This window comes from Perna viridis, chromosome 12 (assembly GCF_037379345.1).
Source record: "Perna viridis isolate PV_CMFRI_1.1 ecotype Kerala chromosome 12, ASM3737934v1, whole genome shotgun sequence".
Lineage (NCBI taxonomy): Eukaryota > Metazoa > Mollusca > Bivalvia > Mytilida > Mytilidae > Perna > Perna viridis.
Genome location: NC_142456.1, coordinates 28057379 through 28076256, shown reverse-complemented (window position 1 = coordinate 28076256; position 18878 = coordinate 28057379). Strand labels below are relative to the sequence as shown.

Genomic DNA, 18878 nt, shown 5'->3' with positions numbered 1-18878 from the left:
TAAAAATAAAACTCATGTATTATCAAACAAAGTAACAAAAACAGTCTTCACATTATCTGTGTATTCATTCCTCACTAATGACTGGGTGGCAAACTGTAAAGAGAAAAAAAATAAAATTAAGTTCATATTTTCATTGAAAAAATAACTGATTCTTCTAAGATCAAACAGCTTCCCTATGGAGGTTGCATCAGGATTAATGTTATACTAATACATTATAAACCCATCTGACACAACCTCAAAGCCTATCTACAGCTGGATGTTACAGAGGCTTTCCTACAACCATAGTACTCTTTTGTTATCAATCTGCTGAACAATAAAAAGGATTGACAAAGCTATTGGAACATTTAAACTGACCAGTTGCTATTGTCAGTTCAAATGTCCCAATAGATTTGTCAATCATTTGTATTGTTCAGCAGATTGACAACAAAAGAGTGTCATAGTTGTGGGGAAGTCACTGTAAAGGGATAAACTTTGTTAAGACTGTCAAAATATAGAGATACATGCTGTAAAATTACAAACATCAGTCCTTTTTTTTTTCAGTTATCACCTTTTAACACTTTGTATTGTGTAAATCATTTGTATACTTATTGAAGTTTAAGTCTTCTTGAAATGAAAGCACCTTTAATAGTGAAGGCTATTTGACACAGATCTTGTGTTTTACAGGTCTCTCAAATTAAATTTCAAGTCTGATTTGCTAATCTGGGAAATCTGAACCCTGCCCCTGAAGTCCTTATTTATTTACCTTTTTTGGCAAGACGTTAGAAGGTTTCATAATAGTTGTGCTCACAAGGTCATTTGCCATTATGAACAGCTGAAAAAAGTCTAAGTCCCATAACTCATACAAAGTTTTTTTTCAAATCAAAATGGAGGTATAGTATATACATCTTCACCTTTTAACAATACCTCCTACCAAATATGACAGGAATATGTCCAGTGGTTTCAAAGGTCTTTTGCCATTATGAATTGCTGAAAATAGTCTTAGGCAAATAACTCCTACCAAATATGAAAGGAATCTGTCAAGCGGTTTCAGAAGAGTTGTATTCACAAGGTAAGTGATGACCAACAGAATGATAAATGGATGGTCCAGTCATAAACATTATTCCCTCTGCAAATTTGTTGCTTTTGTAATACTGTAATTGTACTTAATTTTGCATGGTACTTATTTGCATGAATTTCGCAGTCATGCACTATTTGTGTAAATATGTACAAGCAAAACAGAATTTCTATCATTATTCTTTACCCCAAAACTATGATTTCAAAGAAAATAAGTATCTGGTCTGAATCTTGGATTAGAAAGGAAAAAAAAGCTTTTAAGATAGGACATATCAACTCACTTTAACTTTTCTGAAGCAATGATAAGAAAGGGCAGTTTTAGGACAGGACTTGTCAACTCACCTTAACTGGTCTGAAGCAAGGATTAGGAAGGACAAAGTCTTTAGGACAGGACATATCACAAAGCATTAACCAGAGTCTGTCAGAAGCTAAGCAGTGAAATACCTTACATAACAGCATGGCAGCCTGAAAAAAATTAGAATAACTCTAGTCTTTGTTGCTTATTTTTTTTTATTAAATAGCTGTCAAAAGCAACATCGTCAAAAAGTGAATTGTGCAGATTTTTGGGGAATTAAGAAAGTGTATAATCTTAGAAAACATTCTGTTTTATTGTAAGTACATGTTTATGGAGAAATAACTTACCTAAAACTATTGTAAGAAAACACATAAAAAAGATACCCCATGGTGACAGCTAATTTAAAAATGATGAGATATTCTGGTTAAATCTTTAAAGAACACTTAAGGAGGAGTTATACAAAGATTAAGAATATCTATTAACTACTAAATCCCAAATCAAAACAAAATTACAACATATAAAACAAGAAATCTGTATCTCAAAGTATTAATAATAATATGCACCAATTTTTATGATATTTGTGGGTTGGCCAAACCTCGAATGCCAGTATTAAATAAAAGTAAAAGAAATTGACAGTTAAAGTGCATTCAAGAACTCAATGACATAACCAAATTTGGCCAAACCAGCTACTTAAATTTAGGTTTTTTAAGATTAATGAGGACAGAGGTCACATGACTTGATTCCAATATATTTTCAATCTATTTATTGAAGGCAAATCAAATACATGTAGATTGATTTTTTTTGTTTTGATTTGAATAACATACAGTAAAGTATGATGGATCACAAAAAAATCTTTGATTTTATCAATGGAGATAATTTCCATTAAAAATATGCAAAATATGTATAAAGATTTTCAACAGTTTTCTCCATGTGTCAAAAATTAAAGGTTGAGATTGTAATATACCTGTTGTAAAGGACCAGACTGTCTGGCACTAAGATACTTGATACTAGTGGTCATAATCTCTTCTATCTCATTCTCTTTTATCATTAACTGTAACAAAAATATAAATGATTGCAACACAGTATACTAAATATCTAAATATTCCCTCAAAAAGAAGCAGAGAAATCTCCTAAAGTGTAATGGACAGACAAGAGGATGGCAATATAGTCCTATACCAATGAGTTGGTGTATAAAATGTCATATAGCCCCCTACACCAAAGAGTAGGGGAATAAAATGTCATATAGCCTCTACACTGACAAGTAGGAGTATAAAATGTCATACAGCCTCTACACCAACAAGTAGGGGTATAAAATGTTATATAGCCCCTACACTGATTAGTAGAGGAATAAAATGACATATAGCTCCCTACACCAACAAGTTGGGGTATAAAATGTCATATTGCCCCTACACCAACGAGTAGGGGAATAAAATGTCATATAGCCCCCCACACCAATGAGTAGGGGTATAAAATATCATAGCCCCTACACCAATAAGTAGGGGTATAAAATGTCATATAGCCCCTTACACCAACAATAGGGGTATAAAATGTCATATAGCCCCTTCACCAATGTGTAGGGGAATAAAATGTCACATTGCCCCTACACCGATGAATAGGGGTATAAAATGTCATATAGCCCCCTACACCGATGAGTAGGGGTATAAAATGTCATATAGCCCCTACAACAACAAGTAGGGGTATAAAATGTCATATAGCCCCTACACCGACAAGTAGGGGTATAAAATGTCAGATAGCCCCCCCCCCCCACACACCAATGAGTAGGGGTATAAAATGTCATAGCCCCTACACCAATAGGTAGGGGTATAAAATGTCATATAGCCCCCTACACCGATGAGTAGGGGTATAAAATGTCATATAGCCCCTTCACCAATGTGTAGGGGAATAAAATGTCACATAGCCCCTACACCAATGAATAGGGGTATAAAATGTCATATAGCCCCCTACACCGACAAGTAGGGGTATAAAATGTCACATAGCCCTTACACCAACGAGTAGGGGAATAAAATGTCATATTGCCCCTACACTGATGAGTAGGGGAATAAAATGTCATATAGCCCCTACACCCACGAGTAGAGGAATAAAATGTCATATAGCCCCCTACACCAATGAGAAGGGGTATAAAATGTCATATAGGCCCCTACACCAATGAGAAGGGGTATAAAATGTCATATAGCCCCCACAACGATGAGTAGGGATATCAAATGTCAATCATAAGCTTCATGACATGCTCTGCTAGGACTACCTTTTTCATGTTCTTGACACGGTCAGCATTTCATTACATTACATACAATCAATAGCATTAGGAAAGTTACATTTTGGATTAAAACAGAACTAAATACTGAAAACACTTAATTTTGCTATTTTCACATTGGACTGAAAAACGTGAAAAATAATACCTACGTAATTGATTTTTAAAGCTATATAACGCTAATCATCTTTTTGAAACCATGAACATTGATACCTTTGAATATGTTCACTTGACAGAATCTGTGAAAATTAATATGTTTAAAGTAAACAAAACCAATTTTATTAATCTATTACAGACAACAAAAACAGTGCTTAACTGAATTCATTCAGTCTTGTTAAGAATAAACTTCTTCAACTTAATATAGGCTATACTTACGCTACAACAAATACTTCCAATATTCATCAAAATAGAATGCTGTAGTTTGAAAGCTACTGTATGTAAATAGGCTTTCCCTGTCTGAACACTGTAAAATAAGTAAATAAGTACTAAAGATTGATTAAGGATGATCATAAACTCAAATCTCATATATTTCAGGACGGTAAATGAATGGTCCTAACAAAATGTCATTTGTTTTACTCCATACTGAATGCTAGACTTAAGTGATTGTTTTATTTGTAAATGATTGCTTGGGAATTTGTTTCATGGACATTTCCATCCACATCTTTGCTTTGCCAATATGATAAATTACAAGACACGTAATTAATTTTACCAAAGAAACTTAGACAGGTCAATAGGATAATATCTTTAATAGATAACTGACTAAATGTATATAAATATGCTTGTCAAACTGCTGACAAATTCTACACACAAATCTGATAAGGCCTTGCTTGTCTAATGACAAAGAATCTACACACAAACCTGATAAGGCCTTGCTTGTCTAGAAAGAGAATTAGCTTGGGGATGACATCAGTTACTGTCCTTCGTCTTATAAAATCGCCAGTACATTCTGACATTGTCACTAATGTTTCCAAAGCCTGAAAATGTGGTTGATAGAACTGAAAATTAATTTGTATATGGTTTTAATTCTGATATTTGCATTTATATACATAGGTATATATAATGAAACCTTGGACTGTTGAAAATAATCTTAATAAGTCAAAAAAAGGTCTAGGTATCACATTTTTCATTTTGCAAATTTAATCTTGAAGAAAGACTTCAATATTGCACTGTCTCTAAATACTGAAACCCACCTTTTTGATGACCAGTTTTTCCTCATCAATAAACCTCTGTCTGTATGCAGGCCATATTTCATGTATCAATGGAAGTAACTCATCTAGAAAAATAGAAAGGGAGGTCAACATTGATAATTCATTGGTTCAACTGATTTTAAATTAGTCTATTGAAAAATAACATAAATTTTCCATGTGCATATTGAAGTGCAATAAACAAAATATGCACATGGAAAATTTATGTTATTTTTCAATAGACAAAATTTTTATCATAGCTAATTCTTATAAATTAATTTTAAAACATATTTTATCTTTAAACATGAGAAAAGTAGCTCTGAATTTAACTGAATAGGGGTGTGTCAATATTTTTCTTATCCATTGAGATATAACAAAATTATTTTAACCAATCAGATTTCAGTATTTATCTCAAATTAATTTATTTTAAAATGCTATTAATATAAATCTAATAAATCAACTGAATCTGTTTATATCTTAGATTTAACCTTCCTACCTGTGTATGAAGAAAGAGCCTTGCAACAAAAACCAACAGTGTCTAGTACCAGGAGCCTCAGCCTAACACTCTTTGATGAAAGTAAATGTTTACTTCTCGACATTACCTAAAAAAAGCTAAATATTAATACAATTAAACTTACATAAACTGAACCTTGGATAAACCACTAACTTATGTAAATCAGATATAAAAATCCCTTTATGTCATTTTCAATGTATTTTGAACCTGTGTCAACTGAACATCTTCCTTAAGGAAGAAAATTTTCATCCAAAAACAGGTTCAGTTTTACAGGTTTCACTGTATACCCGGGCACAATTTATGAAACTAATGAAGCTTGCCAGTCCATTAGTTCACAATACAGTTGTTAATATATTTGTTAATTTTGACAACAATTCCTGTTTGTTGCATTATACAATCTGATTTTTCATTATAAGTAGCTTGATTTTATGATTAATAGAAGCGAAATGAATTTACAGTTATGCAAGAGGTTGCCAAATTGACAGCAGACCTAATTTTCTTGCAAGTCCCATTCTTCACTATACAAACGTCCAAAACTCTAAAATGATATAAGTGAAAAATATGAAAGCAATGCAGACCTCCCCATGTTTTAGGAAATCCGTATATAATTTTGAAAAGATTCTGTCAAATGCTGTGTTAGTTACAGCACAGGCAAGTTTTGGCAGCAGCCTACCCATTACAATCATGCATCACAAAATCAAAAAATGCTTGGTTTTTCTTTGACAGAAAAAAAACTGGTTAAAAGTCAAAACAATTCTTTTATTATAAATGAATAAATAAAAAAAATAAGTCTTGTCAGTATTAGATAGAAGATCATAGACAGACTTTTTTTGCAATTTCCCCTTTCCTACTTTGTTTTTTCTGAAAACCATAATCCACTTCAATTTATTTATGATTTTTAACAGCACATTCACCTGATGTTAAGCTAGGTAAAAAACAAATCAGATTTGACAAGTTTATAAAGAACCAGACAGTACCTCTTTGACTAGTATTATATGTTTTGGCAGTAGTGGTTTTATATCAGGATCTGTTAAACTCCCCCCTTCAGGTTCTGGCTGTTCAAATGGTTCTTCCACTTCCTCTTCCTGTCCTTCTGAAACCCGCAATGTTTTACAATAATCTAGAAGATCATCGAGTAGTGAGACTTTGGAAGATTCCTTTGTCAAAGAATATACTAAATTCTTACTTGATTTGGATTTCTAAATAAAAGAAATAAATATACATGTATATTACCATTATTGAACAACTGTGCACAAAGAAACTGAACCTTCTGCAAAAATAGAGGAACTGTGAAATTACATAAAAGACAGTAAATATATGTTTAATTTATACTAGATTTAGGTACAGAAAAAAAATAAAAATATACACACTACTACTAATAAACCTTTATCAAATAACAAAAGTTACCATTATTTACAACAAAGAAAAAAAGACCAAGAACATGACTTTTTTTGTTTTTGTTTTTTGCCAACTTCACATTTAAAAAATGTGTTTTTAAAACATATTGTTTCCACAAATAATTCTAACATGATCTACTTGACAAGGGAACCATCTTCTGACAGCTTTCACTAATTCATTCAATACACCAACAAACAGTTCTGCTTGGTTATCATAATGATCATCTAATGAGGATAGCACCTGAAGGACATAGAAGATGAAAACCATTTATTTTTAGTTGAGGTTAGAAACTTAAACTGTTTAACTTCCTCATGAATCCTTCATGTCCATTAATTCACTGAGCCTTTTTATAATAAAACAAAAAAAATCATATCAATTTGCAATAAACCATTTATTTCCGCAGTTGCACACATATTCTCAGGTGTAATAATACTTTTTGCAATTGTCTTAACATGCTCAAAAAAGTATATACAGACAAATACACATAGGCTGTTTGCACAAGAAACATTAAAAAGATTCAATGTGGAAGTCTTATTGGTACCCTCTTCATGTATTTCAAACATGAACTGCCTGATGGAGTAGGTATCTCACAGAAATATCCCCTTGTCTGAACTTTATTATATCAACTTTTCTGATGCATAATTTTAACATTACAATTTGTCATATTTTCAATTGCAGCATGAAATGTTTTGGATGAGAAACAACTTTATTTTGGATCAAACAAATGACCATCTGCAGGTTTCATTAATTTTTCAGGCAGGAAGTACTTTACAGAAAGTAGGAGGTACCAAATAAATTTGGCAAGGGGTCTGGGGGCCTTTAGCAGCCCCCAGTGGGTCCACGGGAGGTACGGGAGCACCTGGATGTTAACCTTTTTGAGATTTAAATTTTGACTTGAAAATATGGGATTAAGTCTGCAATATTGCTTCAGTTTTGTTTAAAATATATGAATTTGAAATCAAGATATATGATGAATCATAACTGATTTAGTCTCAAAACCCTGAAATCCAAGAGCTCCCTATGATTCCCACCAGATCCATTTCTAGACTAATGCTGATATACTTTGTTGACTGTTTAATACTCTGCAAGTTTATATGAAATTTTGATAAATGTCATAGTTTGTTCTTATCCTTTTATTTACTTGTTGCAAAATTTGAACACATACAAATAAAAGCATAGAAACAAAACTGAACATTTATTTATTAAATGAAATTCCATAACATGTAGTGGTTCCTAGTGCTGATTATTTTCATAATAAAATTAAACTTTGTTGTTGTTAATTGCCTAATTATTACTGTGACATGAAGAGCAATTGCATGTGTCTTATTGTGAAATGTTGGTCTAAAAATCAAAGTCTGATAAGAAATTCTTTGCTTCTGAAAAAGAACAAGGCTGGCAGTTTTAGTCTAGTTGACTTTTAGAGGGACAGAATTGTTTAAACATTACAATGTATTTATTTTCTATTATTATCTGTAGAGGTTTGAATCTCTGAGCCAATATCTTTTTTTTTATGTTCTTGTGATCAAAGGCCAGACATATTCTTTTCAAACTTAGGGTTGCCAAAATATTTTTACCAAAACCCTCTGAGAAGGGAAAATGTCAGAGATGGTAAAAACAAGCTAAAAACAGGTCAGACATGCGAATAATGGCCAAATATGAGGGAACACTATAAAATATGCAGGTTTCAAGGAAAAATACCTAGAAACCACAAATTGTCCGCAAGCGCCTGTGGGTTTAAGCGCTTTACCGATTAGATTCTGACGCGGACCTCGACGAAGACACCAATACAGTGTGGGAAACCACTGCTCGCCAGCTCCCCAAATACGAGTAGATTTGTATTTTGGCGAGTTCTCATTTGCTTACACTCGTCAATTTGGCGACTGTTATTTGACTGGTAAGTTCCAAGGAAAGTTAACCAGCCAACAGGTTATTTAGTAAAACATCCCTTAACATCATATATTAAAAATATGTTCCCTACATTTGAAGAAGTTTAGCTTGAATATGTCAAGTGAATTTTGGCATGATATGCACAATTTTATTGACTTGTAAAGCATTGTTTACAATCTGCCATTTTAATTTCCAATAAACGGGATGTGCCAAAACCTAGGCGACGGTCCTGATCTCGTTTTAGTATTCAAACGAAATTATCTTGGTAATTTAAGATTTGTTACCTTGCAAATTAGTTGTTTATTGTCAAAATAAAAATGAACAAGAAGCAAATGATTTTCTTGCTTCATAATGATGAAACTGTTGAAATATAATTTTATTTTTAAAATATGAGTTCAGAAATGAAGTACTTATTTTGTTACTGTAAAGTACATGAAAAACTTAAATGGGAGGGAATATTCGAGTATGGAAAAGTTTTTGATAAATTTAAAAACAAATGAAAAGATAGTTGAAGAAAGGCAAAAATAGTCAAATCCAAGAGAAAACAGATGATAGTACAGAAAAAAAAAACAAAAAATGTGGCTAGTTGAATTTATATTTGGCTAGCAAGGTCAATATTCCACTAGCCAGAATGGCAAGTTGAAGGAAAAAATGGTTTCTCACACTGCAATATGAACAATAATAAACACTAAAGATCACGATTTTGGAGACATACCCTTAGCCTACAGATGGAATGATTTTAGATATCCATTTACTAGATTTCTTCTCATAATTTTATTTTGCTTTTATTTTATTTTGCAAGTACCAGACGCTACCCTAGCAGGGTAAAAGTACTAGTACCAGCTCTTAATGAAAGCACTGCACTATAGGTGTAAAATCACCATTTTTTTTTAAAACAATTTGAAGTAGCGATACAGATTTCATAACAAATTTGCTAGGCCATGAGAGATTTAATTAGGTTTTTTAACTAGGTAGAAATCTGTCATAAATTATATCAACATGTCCTACTTTATTGCCACAGCTTTTGGACACTGTCTATCAATTTTGAATAGCCATTCATGATTTTTTCCTGGTAAATTCACCAAGTTAATGACAGCTATTCAAACTTAAAAGACAGTGTCCAAAAAATTGCTTTAACATACCTCTTGAATGGTGTCCTCTATCAGTGGTAGTATTTCAACACTACTGTACTGCAAAATAACTTTTAATACCAGGGGGCACTGCTTATTTTGATCGTAATGGCGTAATCGTAAGGATATGGCATTCACAAGGTAATCAGAATTTTTCTGAAGCAGTTCATCCAGTGTTCTACCAAGAAACAAGATACATGTTATACTCATGCTTCATCATCCAACAGTCCGTCCAACACATTTCGATAAAAAATTAGGACTAATTTTATGGCTGAATTAGGACAGTTTTAGACATTCAAATGGACATACTGTTGCAAATTTAACAATAAAGAAACTCACCAAAAATAACTTTAATGGCATTTTTGGGGATTCTATCCGAATAAAAACACCAATGAATGCATTTTCAAAATTGCTAGAGAAGAAATATAAAAAAATATGAATGGACATGAAAAAAATTAAGGCTTTTGGAGGATTTCCTCGAATTTACCATAACTAAAAACATGAAGATATTTTGATATAACATAAACACTACAATGATGATCTTAGTGAAGGTCTGGTTGCTTTCTACCCAACTAGTCCTGTGAATTGGTATGCCTAAGTAATGAAAGGGGTAGCTGTTTACTTCCCCTTTCCAAACTTGTCCCTAGGACTAGTTTGCCAAAGTAGTATCAAACCATTATATATACAGCCAAAATTTATCAAGATGATGCCCACTATGTCATGCTAAGAATACCCCCACTCAACCATCTAGGGTAAACAGGAAGTAGAATAGCAATGAACCTGGAAAGGAGAGACATGGTACAAGTCATCATGCAAAAGCATTACACAAAATATCTAAGCATTCCCTTCAAAAGATACTAAGAAATCTGTTACAAAAATGTCCATTACGCATCACCTTAATAATTACTAAGTCCTACAGAAAACAGGAAGCAGATAAGTGAAAAACTTGAAAAGTCGACAAGCAATGGCAATTTACCAAATACATTTATTTAAGTATTCCCTCCAATAGAAGCTGAGAATTCAGTTAAAGAAATGTTACACACATACTGAATGTTCCATGCCAAAATCTGTATCACATGCCGTATGAACATGTGATTCCTATATCAAATAGGGGTGTAATGATTCCATCCTGCCTCATTCTGATACATATCATGATTCTTAGCTCATGATTTGATTTGTATCATGATTTTACAGAATTGTCTTGTTTGTGTTATTTCATTAACATTTTACGAAAAAAATTACACCTAGTGACTTCGGTAAGTAATGACTAGCATTTATCCCTTACAGTTAAAGCAAATCTTAAGTGCTTTAAACACCAGATAAATCGGTTTTTGATTGAGAAACACAATTTTTAGTTGTCATTTCTCAATTTTTGACTTCCAGTAAAGCTAAATGACTAATTGGATCAAATTGAATACCAGTCCCAGTATTCATATCCAGATCATAACTTAAATGATTGTGATGTATAGATGTACTGGTGGATCCTTACCCCCTACATCAACCCAAGGGCCAACAGCCCATGGGGTGATAAGGGTTGAGGATTGATACTGCATATGATGCAGATTTTGACAGTCATGTTCATTATATCATATATTATAACTATACTGCAAGTGTATTCTGTGTAGGGTTGTGATATAGGATATGCTATATAGGTCTAGGGGTGTAATGTAGGACATGCTATATAGGTCTACAGGTGTAATATAGGACATGCTATATAGGTCTACGGGTGTAATATAGGATATGCTATATAGGTCTAGGGGTGTGATATAGGGTATGCTATATAGGTCTAGGGGTGTGATATAGGGTATGCTATATAGGTCTACGGGTGTGATATAGGGTATGCTATATAGGTCTACGGGTGTGATATAGGGTATGCTATATAGGTCTAGGGGTGTGATATAGGGTAAGCTATATAGGTCTAGGGGTGTGATATAGGATATGCTATATAGGTCTACGGGTGTAATATAGGATATGCTATATAGGTCTAGGGGTGTGATATAGGGTATGCTATATAGGTCTACGGGTGTAATATAGGATATGCTATATAGGTCTAGGGGTGTGATATAGGGTATGCTATATAGGTCTAGGGGTGTGATATAGGGTAAACAATATAGGATTTAAACATTCAATAATAATGCATGTACAAAAATGTATACTTCAATCTAAATCTATGATATAAATCATAAGGCTATTAAATCTTCAGCTGTTTTTTTTTCAAAGCTTGGTTGGTTTGTTTACTTTTTTCCCAGTTTCATCTCTAAATCTACAAAGTGCATTTTCACTAACCCTAATAAGTTAAACTACTGTATAGTGGGTAATTTTCACGAGTACCAATTTCAAGATTTGTTCATAGAATAGGAATATTAAATTTTTGTGGTTTTTATTTATTGCAGCTTAAGATTTAATGGAGTGGAAATTATATGTACAGTAACTAAACTTAAATTTAGCGAGTTTCCAAAATCCTCGCTCAAATATTGAAAATAAAAACCTTGTGAAAGTTTCCAGCTATACAGTAATAATGAGTGTGTTCATAAAAGTTTAATAAACATACTTGTATTTGCAAGCAGAGCAGATATCACAAAGACTTAGGTATGCTGTACTACTAATGTAAGATGTCTCATCTCCTAACTTCTCTAACAGGGGATATAGTGTCTGTATTAAATATGGGCAAAATCTTTCACCAAGAATCTAGAATTACAAATGTTGTAGTACTACATTATATGATAATCATTGACTCTAGTTGATAGGTATCTGTTGGTGTATTAAGAAATAAACATTTCTTTTCTATTATGACAAAAATGAAAAGCGTTCATGTCCAGCACACACTAGTTTTTTTTTATACAAAATGACATAAATGCAATCAAAATTATTTTCACTGATATTTTTAATTTCTGTGAGAGATGCATAGTGTGACAGATAGTCAGGCATTCCTAAATCCCAGCATATTTATTCCAGCTATGTTGCTAAGTATAATACTTCTGGATTAAATTAATAATTGTGCTTTTGTTAAAGTGTAATTTGTCCGTGAGTTCAATTATTTTTATTGAATGGTGTGTCAATGGCTCTGGAGGCTTAGATCATCAGGTGTACGAAATCGTAAACATATCAAACGTGGGCACTCATGTGTGAAATAAGAGGGAAATTAGTTTGATGACTTCGTCATAATTACGAGTGGTAATTAATAAACAATATTACCTGGTATTACGAAATACAATAAAAAATAATTGTTACCTGCAAATTTGGTTGCATTTGACCATTTAGATAACACCTTCACTGAATATAATTTGAGCCATGTGCAAATGAGTTACGACATACATTAAATAGGTATATATTTGCATATTAAAGGACCGATAACTCAAGAACACTCGATAATGTCCTCCAAGTTAAAAAGTTTTGCTAATGTATCTTCTAGAGTTTTTATATATTTTAACGGTTTCAAAGATTCAAAGTTTTTATTAACATCATCATATTCATTCATAAAGGATAACAGTACTGATCAATAATCTTCTGAGTTCAATCACCTATTTGACTGTTTGAGTGACGGCTTTTGTTGATTACAATTTACCAAAAATTTTGAATTAGAGCAATTGAAAGTGAACTAAACAAATCTAATGAAATGCATTGCAAGATGAACATTTTTTCTTGAAAAATCCTTATATAAGTCAAAGTGGACGATACATCGATGAAATTTCAGGATATTAGGTTAGATCAATATGAACAGAACTGGCTTTGTATTCGTCTGACATTCTGGACCAGAGGTTATTGTGCTAGCTCATAGAAACTACAGTCTACAGTTGGACATGTCATCCAACTCAGACACATTATTCAAACTCAGCTGTAACTGTATCTCCTATATATCACAATAAAATTTTATACAAAGTAAAATGTAAGTACCAATGGGTTTGTGTGTACAAAGTTTTATGAAAAAAAAAGGTCTTTACAGGAAATTGCTTCAGTGCAAGCTACGTCTAAATAAACCAACTGACACATTACCTGTCTGAAGTTGTAAATACTCTTAACAGTATCAATAATACCAACCTTAGCAAAAAATCCAATGCCTTCCAGATAAAGACAAATCTGTATGATATTCCTGTTAAAGCTATTGACAGTGTTGTCATGGGATACCAGGTTTATGGCAAGAAGGCGAGTCTCTGGGGTAGACATTGGGTTATCCTGGGAAGGACTAGTGATCAGGTTAAAATTTATTGGTGATAAGTACTCGTCTACCAGCATCCTAAAATATAAGAGTTACAGCTGATTCCTAATCTTTGAAGTTTGAAAAAGATCAGTTCACAGATTCTTGAATTCACGGATTTGACAAATTTACGATACAAACAAAATGTTATTTTTCTTTCCATTGGTAACAAAATTTTGGGGTTTAGCAAACCAACGAAAAACCACGAAAATTGGTACCCAAAAACAATAATACTTTCACAGTGTTCTACATGACCAACAAGTAACACTTTTTCAAACCTAATTAGATCACTAACATGAAAATAAAGTGTCTATTTAGAGGGTCTGAAATGTGGGATTTTTGGGTTGGTGCAAATTACATTTACATGTATATTAGAATTTGTGCAAAGGATAATATATATATATATATATGTGTGATTCTGCAGCAATACCTTATAATATCCTCTAGAACACCAACTTTATGTTGAACTTCTCTTTCTTTCTTCTTAGTTATACCAAGGTGAACTGCACAAAAAGAAAATCTTTAAAGTTATTTAAGTAGAAATTTACCCATCTTATAATCTAGTTAGAATTGTGAATCTGGTGTTAATAACAGGCGCAACAAAGAAATCGGCAAAACTGGAAGTCAATATACAGTAAAAAAACCAAGGGTGAAGTTCCTTATTACAATGAAAGAAAACCATGTCTGCAATATTCAGTGTCATTTCTTATAAAGCTATTTTGTTATATGAATATTAATTTACAATCTGTATTTTTCAAACTAAGCTACATGTAAAAGCTTCTATCACTTGAAGACAAGTTTTAGACTGATAAAGATTTGTTGCAAGTTGCTACATTTAAAAGAGTATCTGTTCAAATGGTTAAAAAAAATTTTTAAAACTGAAAATGAAATACAAATATCAGAACATATGTGGCATGTTTTTTTTTTTATATTTTTGTTTAAGTAAACAAGGTGTGCTATCAGTTGCTTTTGGATTTTGAACTAGCTTACAAAAAAGGGAGTTTGAGGTAGATACAGCTTGTTATCTTTTGTCCTATTTGTTAAAGTATCAGTATTCTATATTGGTCTCTAGAGTTAAATCTGAATTCAATAGAATTTTATAGTTCACTTAATTGTTGTATTTTCCCACCACTGTCCCAGGTTAGGGGAGGGTTGAGCACTCACAAACATGTTTAACCCTGCCACATACTTTATGTGCCTGTACCAAAACAGGAACCAGTAGTCTATTGGTTGTTGTTGTTTTTATGTTCATTGTTATTCATTTTACATTCTTGTACACATTAGGTCTATTTTTCGTCTTTCATGAACAGTTTCACTTTATTTATTTTGGGGCCTTTTACACCTTGCTTTATGGTATGGGTTTTGCCCATCATTGAAGACCATGTCATGACCTATAGAAGTGTAATTTTCATTTCTTGGTGTATGACTGTCTCATTGGCAATCATAACACATCTCCTATTTTTACATATAATTACACCTGTAAAGAGGTCAGCCTAGGAAAACTAGAAAACTGACTTAAAATAATTAAATACTTAAATATAGGACATTAATGAAACATTATGACTGAGTGATTGATTGTTGTTTTTAATGCCATTTCAGCGACCAGGGCCATATCACGGCAAGGCATTGGAACATTAAGTAATACCCCTCAAAAAAGTTTGCAAAAATTGTCCATCTTGAATACATCTTGCATTTTGCTGAAAACTGAACTTAACCAGTATTTAATGATACTTAAAAACTGTGCAATGTTTAAAAAAATTCATTGAACCGTTCCCAAGTTAATATTTGAAAACTGTCAAGGGATAAACAAAGGGATGGACGGACACACAAACCTTTTTGGAGGGCATCACATTAGGCTGTTGAAGGTGAACAACCAATCATATTGCACAAAAAGACACATGCTAATTAGATGGTATTGATTTACAAAGATAAAACAGCAACTAGAAAAAGAAAAAGAAAATTGACTTCATAAGACAGGAGTTGACTTAATAACAGATCTACCTCCATGTCCTGCAGCACCCAATAACATCTCATTGATGATCAGTGTTGCCTGCATCTTGTGTAGAATAGTATCATGAAAAATGTCCAAGAAGTAGTCTGTTAATAAGTTAATGTCACCTGAAAAGCAGCACTGAATTCATTAGAGGACCAACAAATATAAAACGCCTGTTCTGGAACTAGGTAACTGCGTTTTTGATTTTTCTTTGGAATTTAAAAGAAAACTTAAAGGAATTGTGAAATTTTCAAGGAATCCGAGTTGCTCATTTGCTTTTGTTACTTTGTTTGTATCACTTTAGTTACTGTACGTTCTTTGTTGTGTATGTCTGTTTTCCATGTCTGGTCTTTGTCCCTGGATTATATTCTTTTGATTACCGCTATAACCTTGGTTCCCTTAATTACTCTTTCACATGGTTACTGTATGAAAGGCATTTTTGTATAGGACTGTGCTCACTTAAAAAGGATGTGAACAACTGCTTATGATGATTTGATTTTCTATGAAATCAAATTATTATCCTTTGTCATGTTGTATCAACAATATTTTTGGATTACTTTTGATACAGTTCTATGAACAGTGAAATTTGTTTAAAATTTGTTCATGGATTTTCCTATTATGGTATTCTACTTTCATTGATGAGTGATCGTCAAATAGATTTCCTTTAAGGAAATTATGTGTGATAGCTTTGTTTTCATGTTACAGATATGACCCCATAAACAGCTTACCCATCATCCAGGAATAATTTTACGAGGTCAACATAGCGAAAAGTGGCAAAATCGAAAGTAATATAAAGTAAAAAAAAGGATTACAATGGTAAAATCTGGATTTGAAATAGCAGAATTCTGCTAAATAGCAGAAAAAAATCATGTCTGATTATCGCAAATAAGTGCACAATTTAAGCAACAACAAAAAATGGATAAATTCCTAAATATTAGAGTGAAAGGGTCATCCTGATGAAACAAAATCACGATAAAAATAATACCAGTAATAACCAGTAGTTATCAACTGCAAAATAAATAATTCTTTATGCAATTGATTGATACATTTATTCATAGAACAATCTTATTGAAACACTTTGTTGTTATGATCTAGTGAAAAATTTGAAGCATTGCACAACAGGATGCTCAGGAGAGGATGAATTTCTTAAATACTTTGGTTTTATTTTCAATGTATTTTCATGGGTATCAATTTTTGTGGTTAGAGGAGAAAAGACATTCTCTTGGATACTTGACTTCTTGAATTTTGATCAATAAAATAATTTAAAAAAATACACAATTTTCTCTGCATTTCTGGTAAATTATCACTGAAGTAAAGTTGATTTTGATCAGACTGAAATTGAAAACTTTGTAAGGATTTAAATTTTTTTTTTATGGATACTTGTTTCGCAACACTGAAATCCAAAAGGTGTTGCTTGATACTTAAGTTATTTTAATTATAATTGAAATATGTATGAATTATCAGTCAGGGAATCAAGACTCTCATGTTCATTTCCTGGACTAAAAAAAATAAGTAAAAGTTCAAATGAGTCAAAATTCTTGGGAATGAAACTTGTGGTGCCATTGATAGTTGTTTAGTAAGACGGAAGTGGCAATACCCAGTTTACAAAATGTAACTTTTATTACAACTGTTATAAGTGGAAGGATGAGGAAAGCCAAGAACATCACTCTTACCATTTGAGATTAACACTAACGTTATATAACTTAGGTAGCCCTGAGATTACATGGGGCTAGTAAACAGTTTTTATTTCATTTAACTGAATAATTATGGGTGATAGGATGGCAACAACTCAGTATGGTTACTTCCCCCATGTCACTTGAATGATACCAGGTTTTAACTATCTGAGCAAACATTCATCCATGGAAATTACTGTTCTTATGAATCTTATTTTGTGATTCTACACTACCCATGAAAACCACAAAAATTAGTACCAAACAAATAAAAAAAGTCCAAGGGGCCTGAGCACTCACTTTGTTAAAGTTTGTCTTTCAAGGACAATAAATTTAACAAGGAGTTGTCCAACAATTTTGACTCAAGAAGACTTTGGTAGGACTATCATAAGGATCATTTCAGCGACTCTTACAAGGAGTTGCTTGACAACTTTGATCCCTGAAGACTTTTGAAGGCCCTATAAGAGTCATTTCAGCAATTGAAATAATTTTGCTAAGCCTAATGGTGAGATGTATGCAAAAAACTACTGTCTGACTCCTATGTTATATTTTTAGTAATGGCGGCCATGTCTTTTCGTCAGATCAAAAATCCCCACATCAGTTCTATGCAAGATACCCCAAGGGACATTCATACAAGTTTGGTTCCAATCGGTCAAGGAGTGTCAGAGGAGAAGAAATTGTTAACAACGATGACGGACGCCAAGTGATGTTAACAGCTCACATGGCCTTTGGCCAGGTGAGCTAAAAATGAATCCAAAGTATCCAAAGTAAGTTATGGCAACCAAGCTGAATCTTGGCTTCATGAAGCTTCATTTCATCTAGTAAAGAACAATTAAACATAATAAATAAAGATTCCATACATAGTACTGTTGTCACTTTTAAAGTTTTTGACAGATTTATTATAGTGACATCAATTTAAAAAAACTTTGATCAAGAACATTACAATCTAACATACACTCTCTTTATGTTATAAATTTAATTTTTTCTACAATAATTTCATGGACTAATAGTCGGCAACCAGCCAAACAGAATTGAGTTTTAGAATGAGTTTTTTTTTTTTTATAAAACAAAAAGTGTGCAGTTAATATGGCAGGGGAATTTAGTTCGCTGGATAACTCCAAAAAATGAAAAATTTGAATTTTTAAAGTAAAATGCTATGCAGTGTGCAGCTTCATATGATGCGCAGCTTGATATGGCATCTGAACAGTTGGGGCGAATATGGCCTCACCATTCAAACTTGATACAGCTTTAAATTTTGATTAGATATTTAACATGTTTCTTGGTCAGGTA

The 18878-nt window shown here is 32.5% G+C and overlaps 1 protein-coding gene across 8 annotated transcripts in view; it reads right to left on the bottom strand.

The window, feature by feature from the left end:
* Positions 1–18878, bottom strand: part of LOC148601897 (TELO2-interacting protein 1 homolog) — a 51169-nt gene continuing 32291 nt past the window's right edge. For 4 of the 8 annotated variants that reach the window (XM_088556942.1, XM_088556941.1, XM_088556946.1 and 1 more), the window contains 14 exons: positions 15927–16043; positions 14356–14428; positions 13769–13964; positions 12282–12418; positions 9743–9908; positions 6843–6953; positions 6293–6514; positions 5298–5403; positions 4808–4890; positions 4476–4612; positions 3993–4080; positions 2313–2399; positions 1396–1518; positions 1–93 (listed from right to left, as the gene is read on the bottom strand). In XM_088556942.1, the coding sequence (XP_088413068.1) occupies positions 13–93; positions 1396–1518; positions 2313–2399; positions 3993–4080; positions 4476–4612; positions 4808–4890; positions 5298–5403; positions 6293–6514; positions 6843–6953; positions 9743–9908; positions 12282–12418; positions 13769–13964; positions 14356–14428; positions 15927–16043 (1727 nt within the window). In that variant the 3' untranslated portion in view covers positions 1–12. The remainder of the gene's footprint in view (positions 94–1395; positions 1519–2312; positions 2400–3992; positions 4081–4475; positions 4613–4807; positions 4891–5297; positions 5404–6292; positions 6515–6842; positions 6954–9742; positions 9909–12281; positions 12419–13768; positions 13965–14355; positions 14429–15926; positions 16044–18878) is intronic. The other 4 variants (XM_088556944.1, XM_088556940.1, XM_088556945.1 and 1 more) reach the window with 3 other exon arrangements.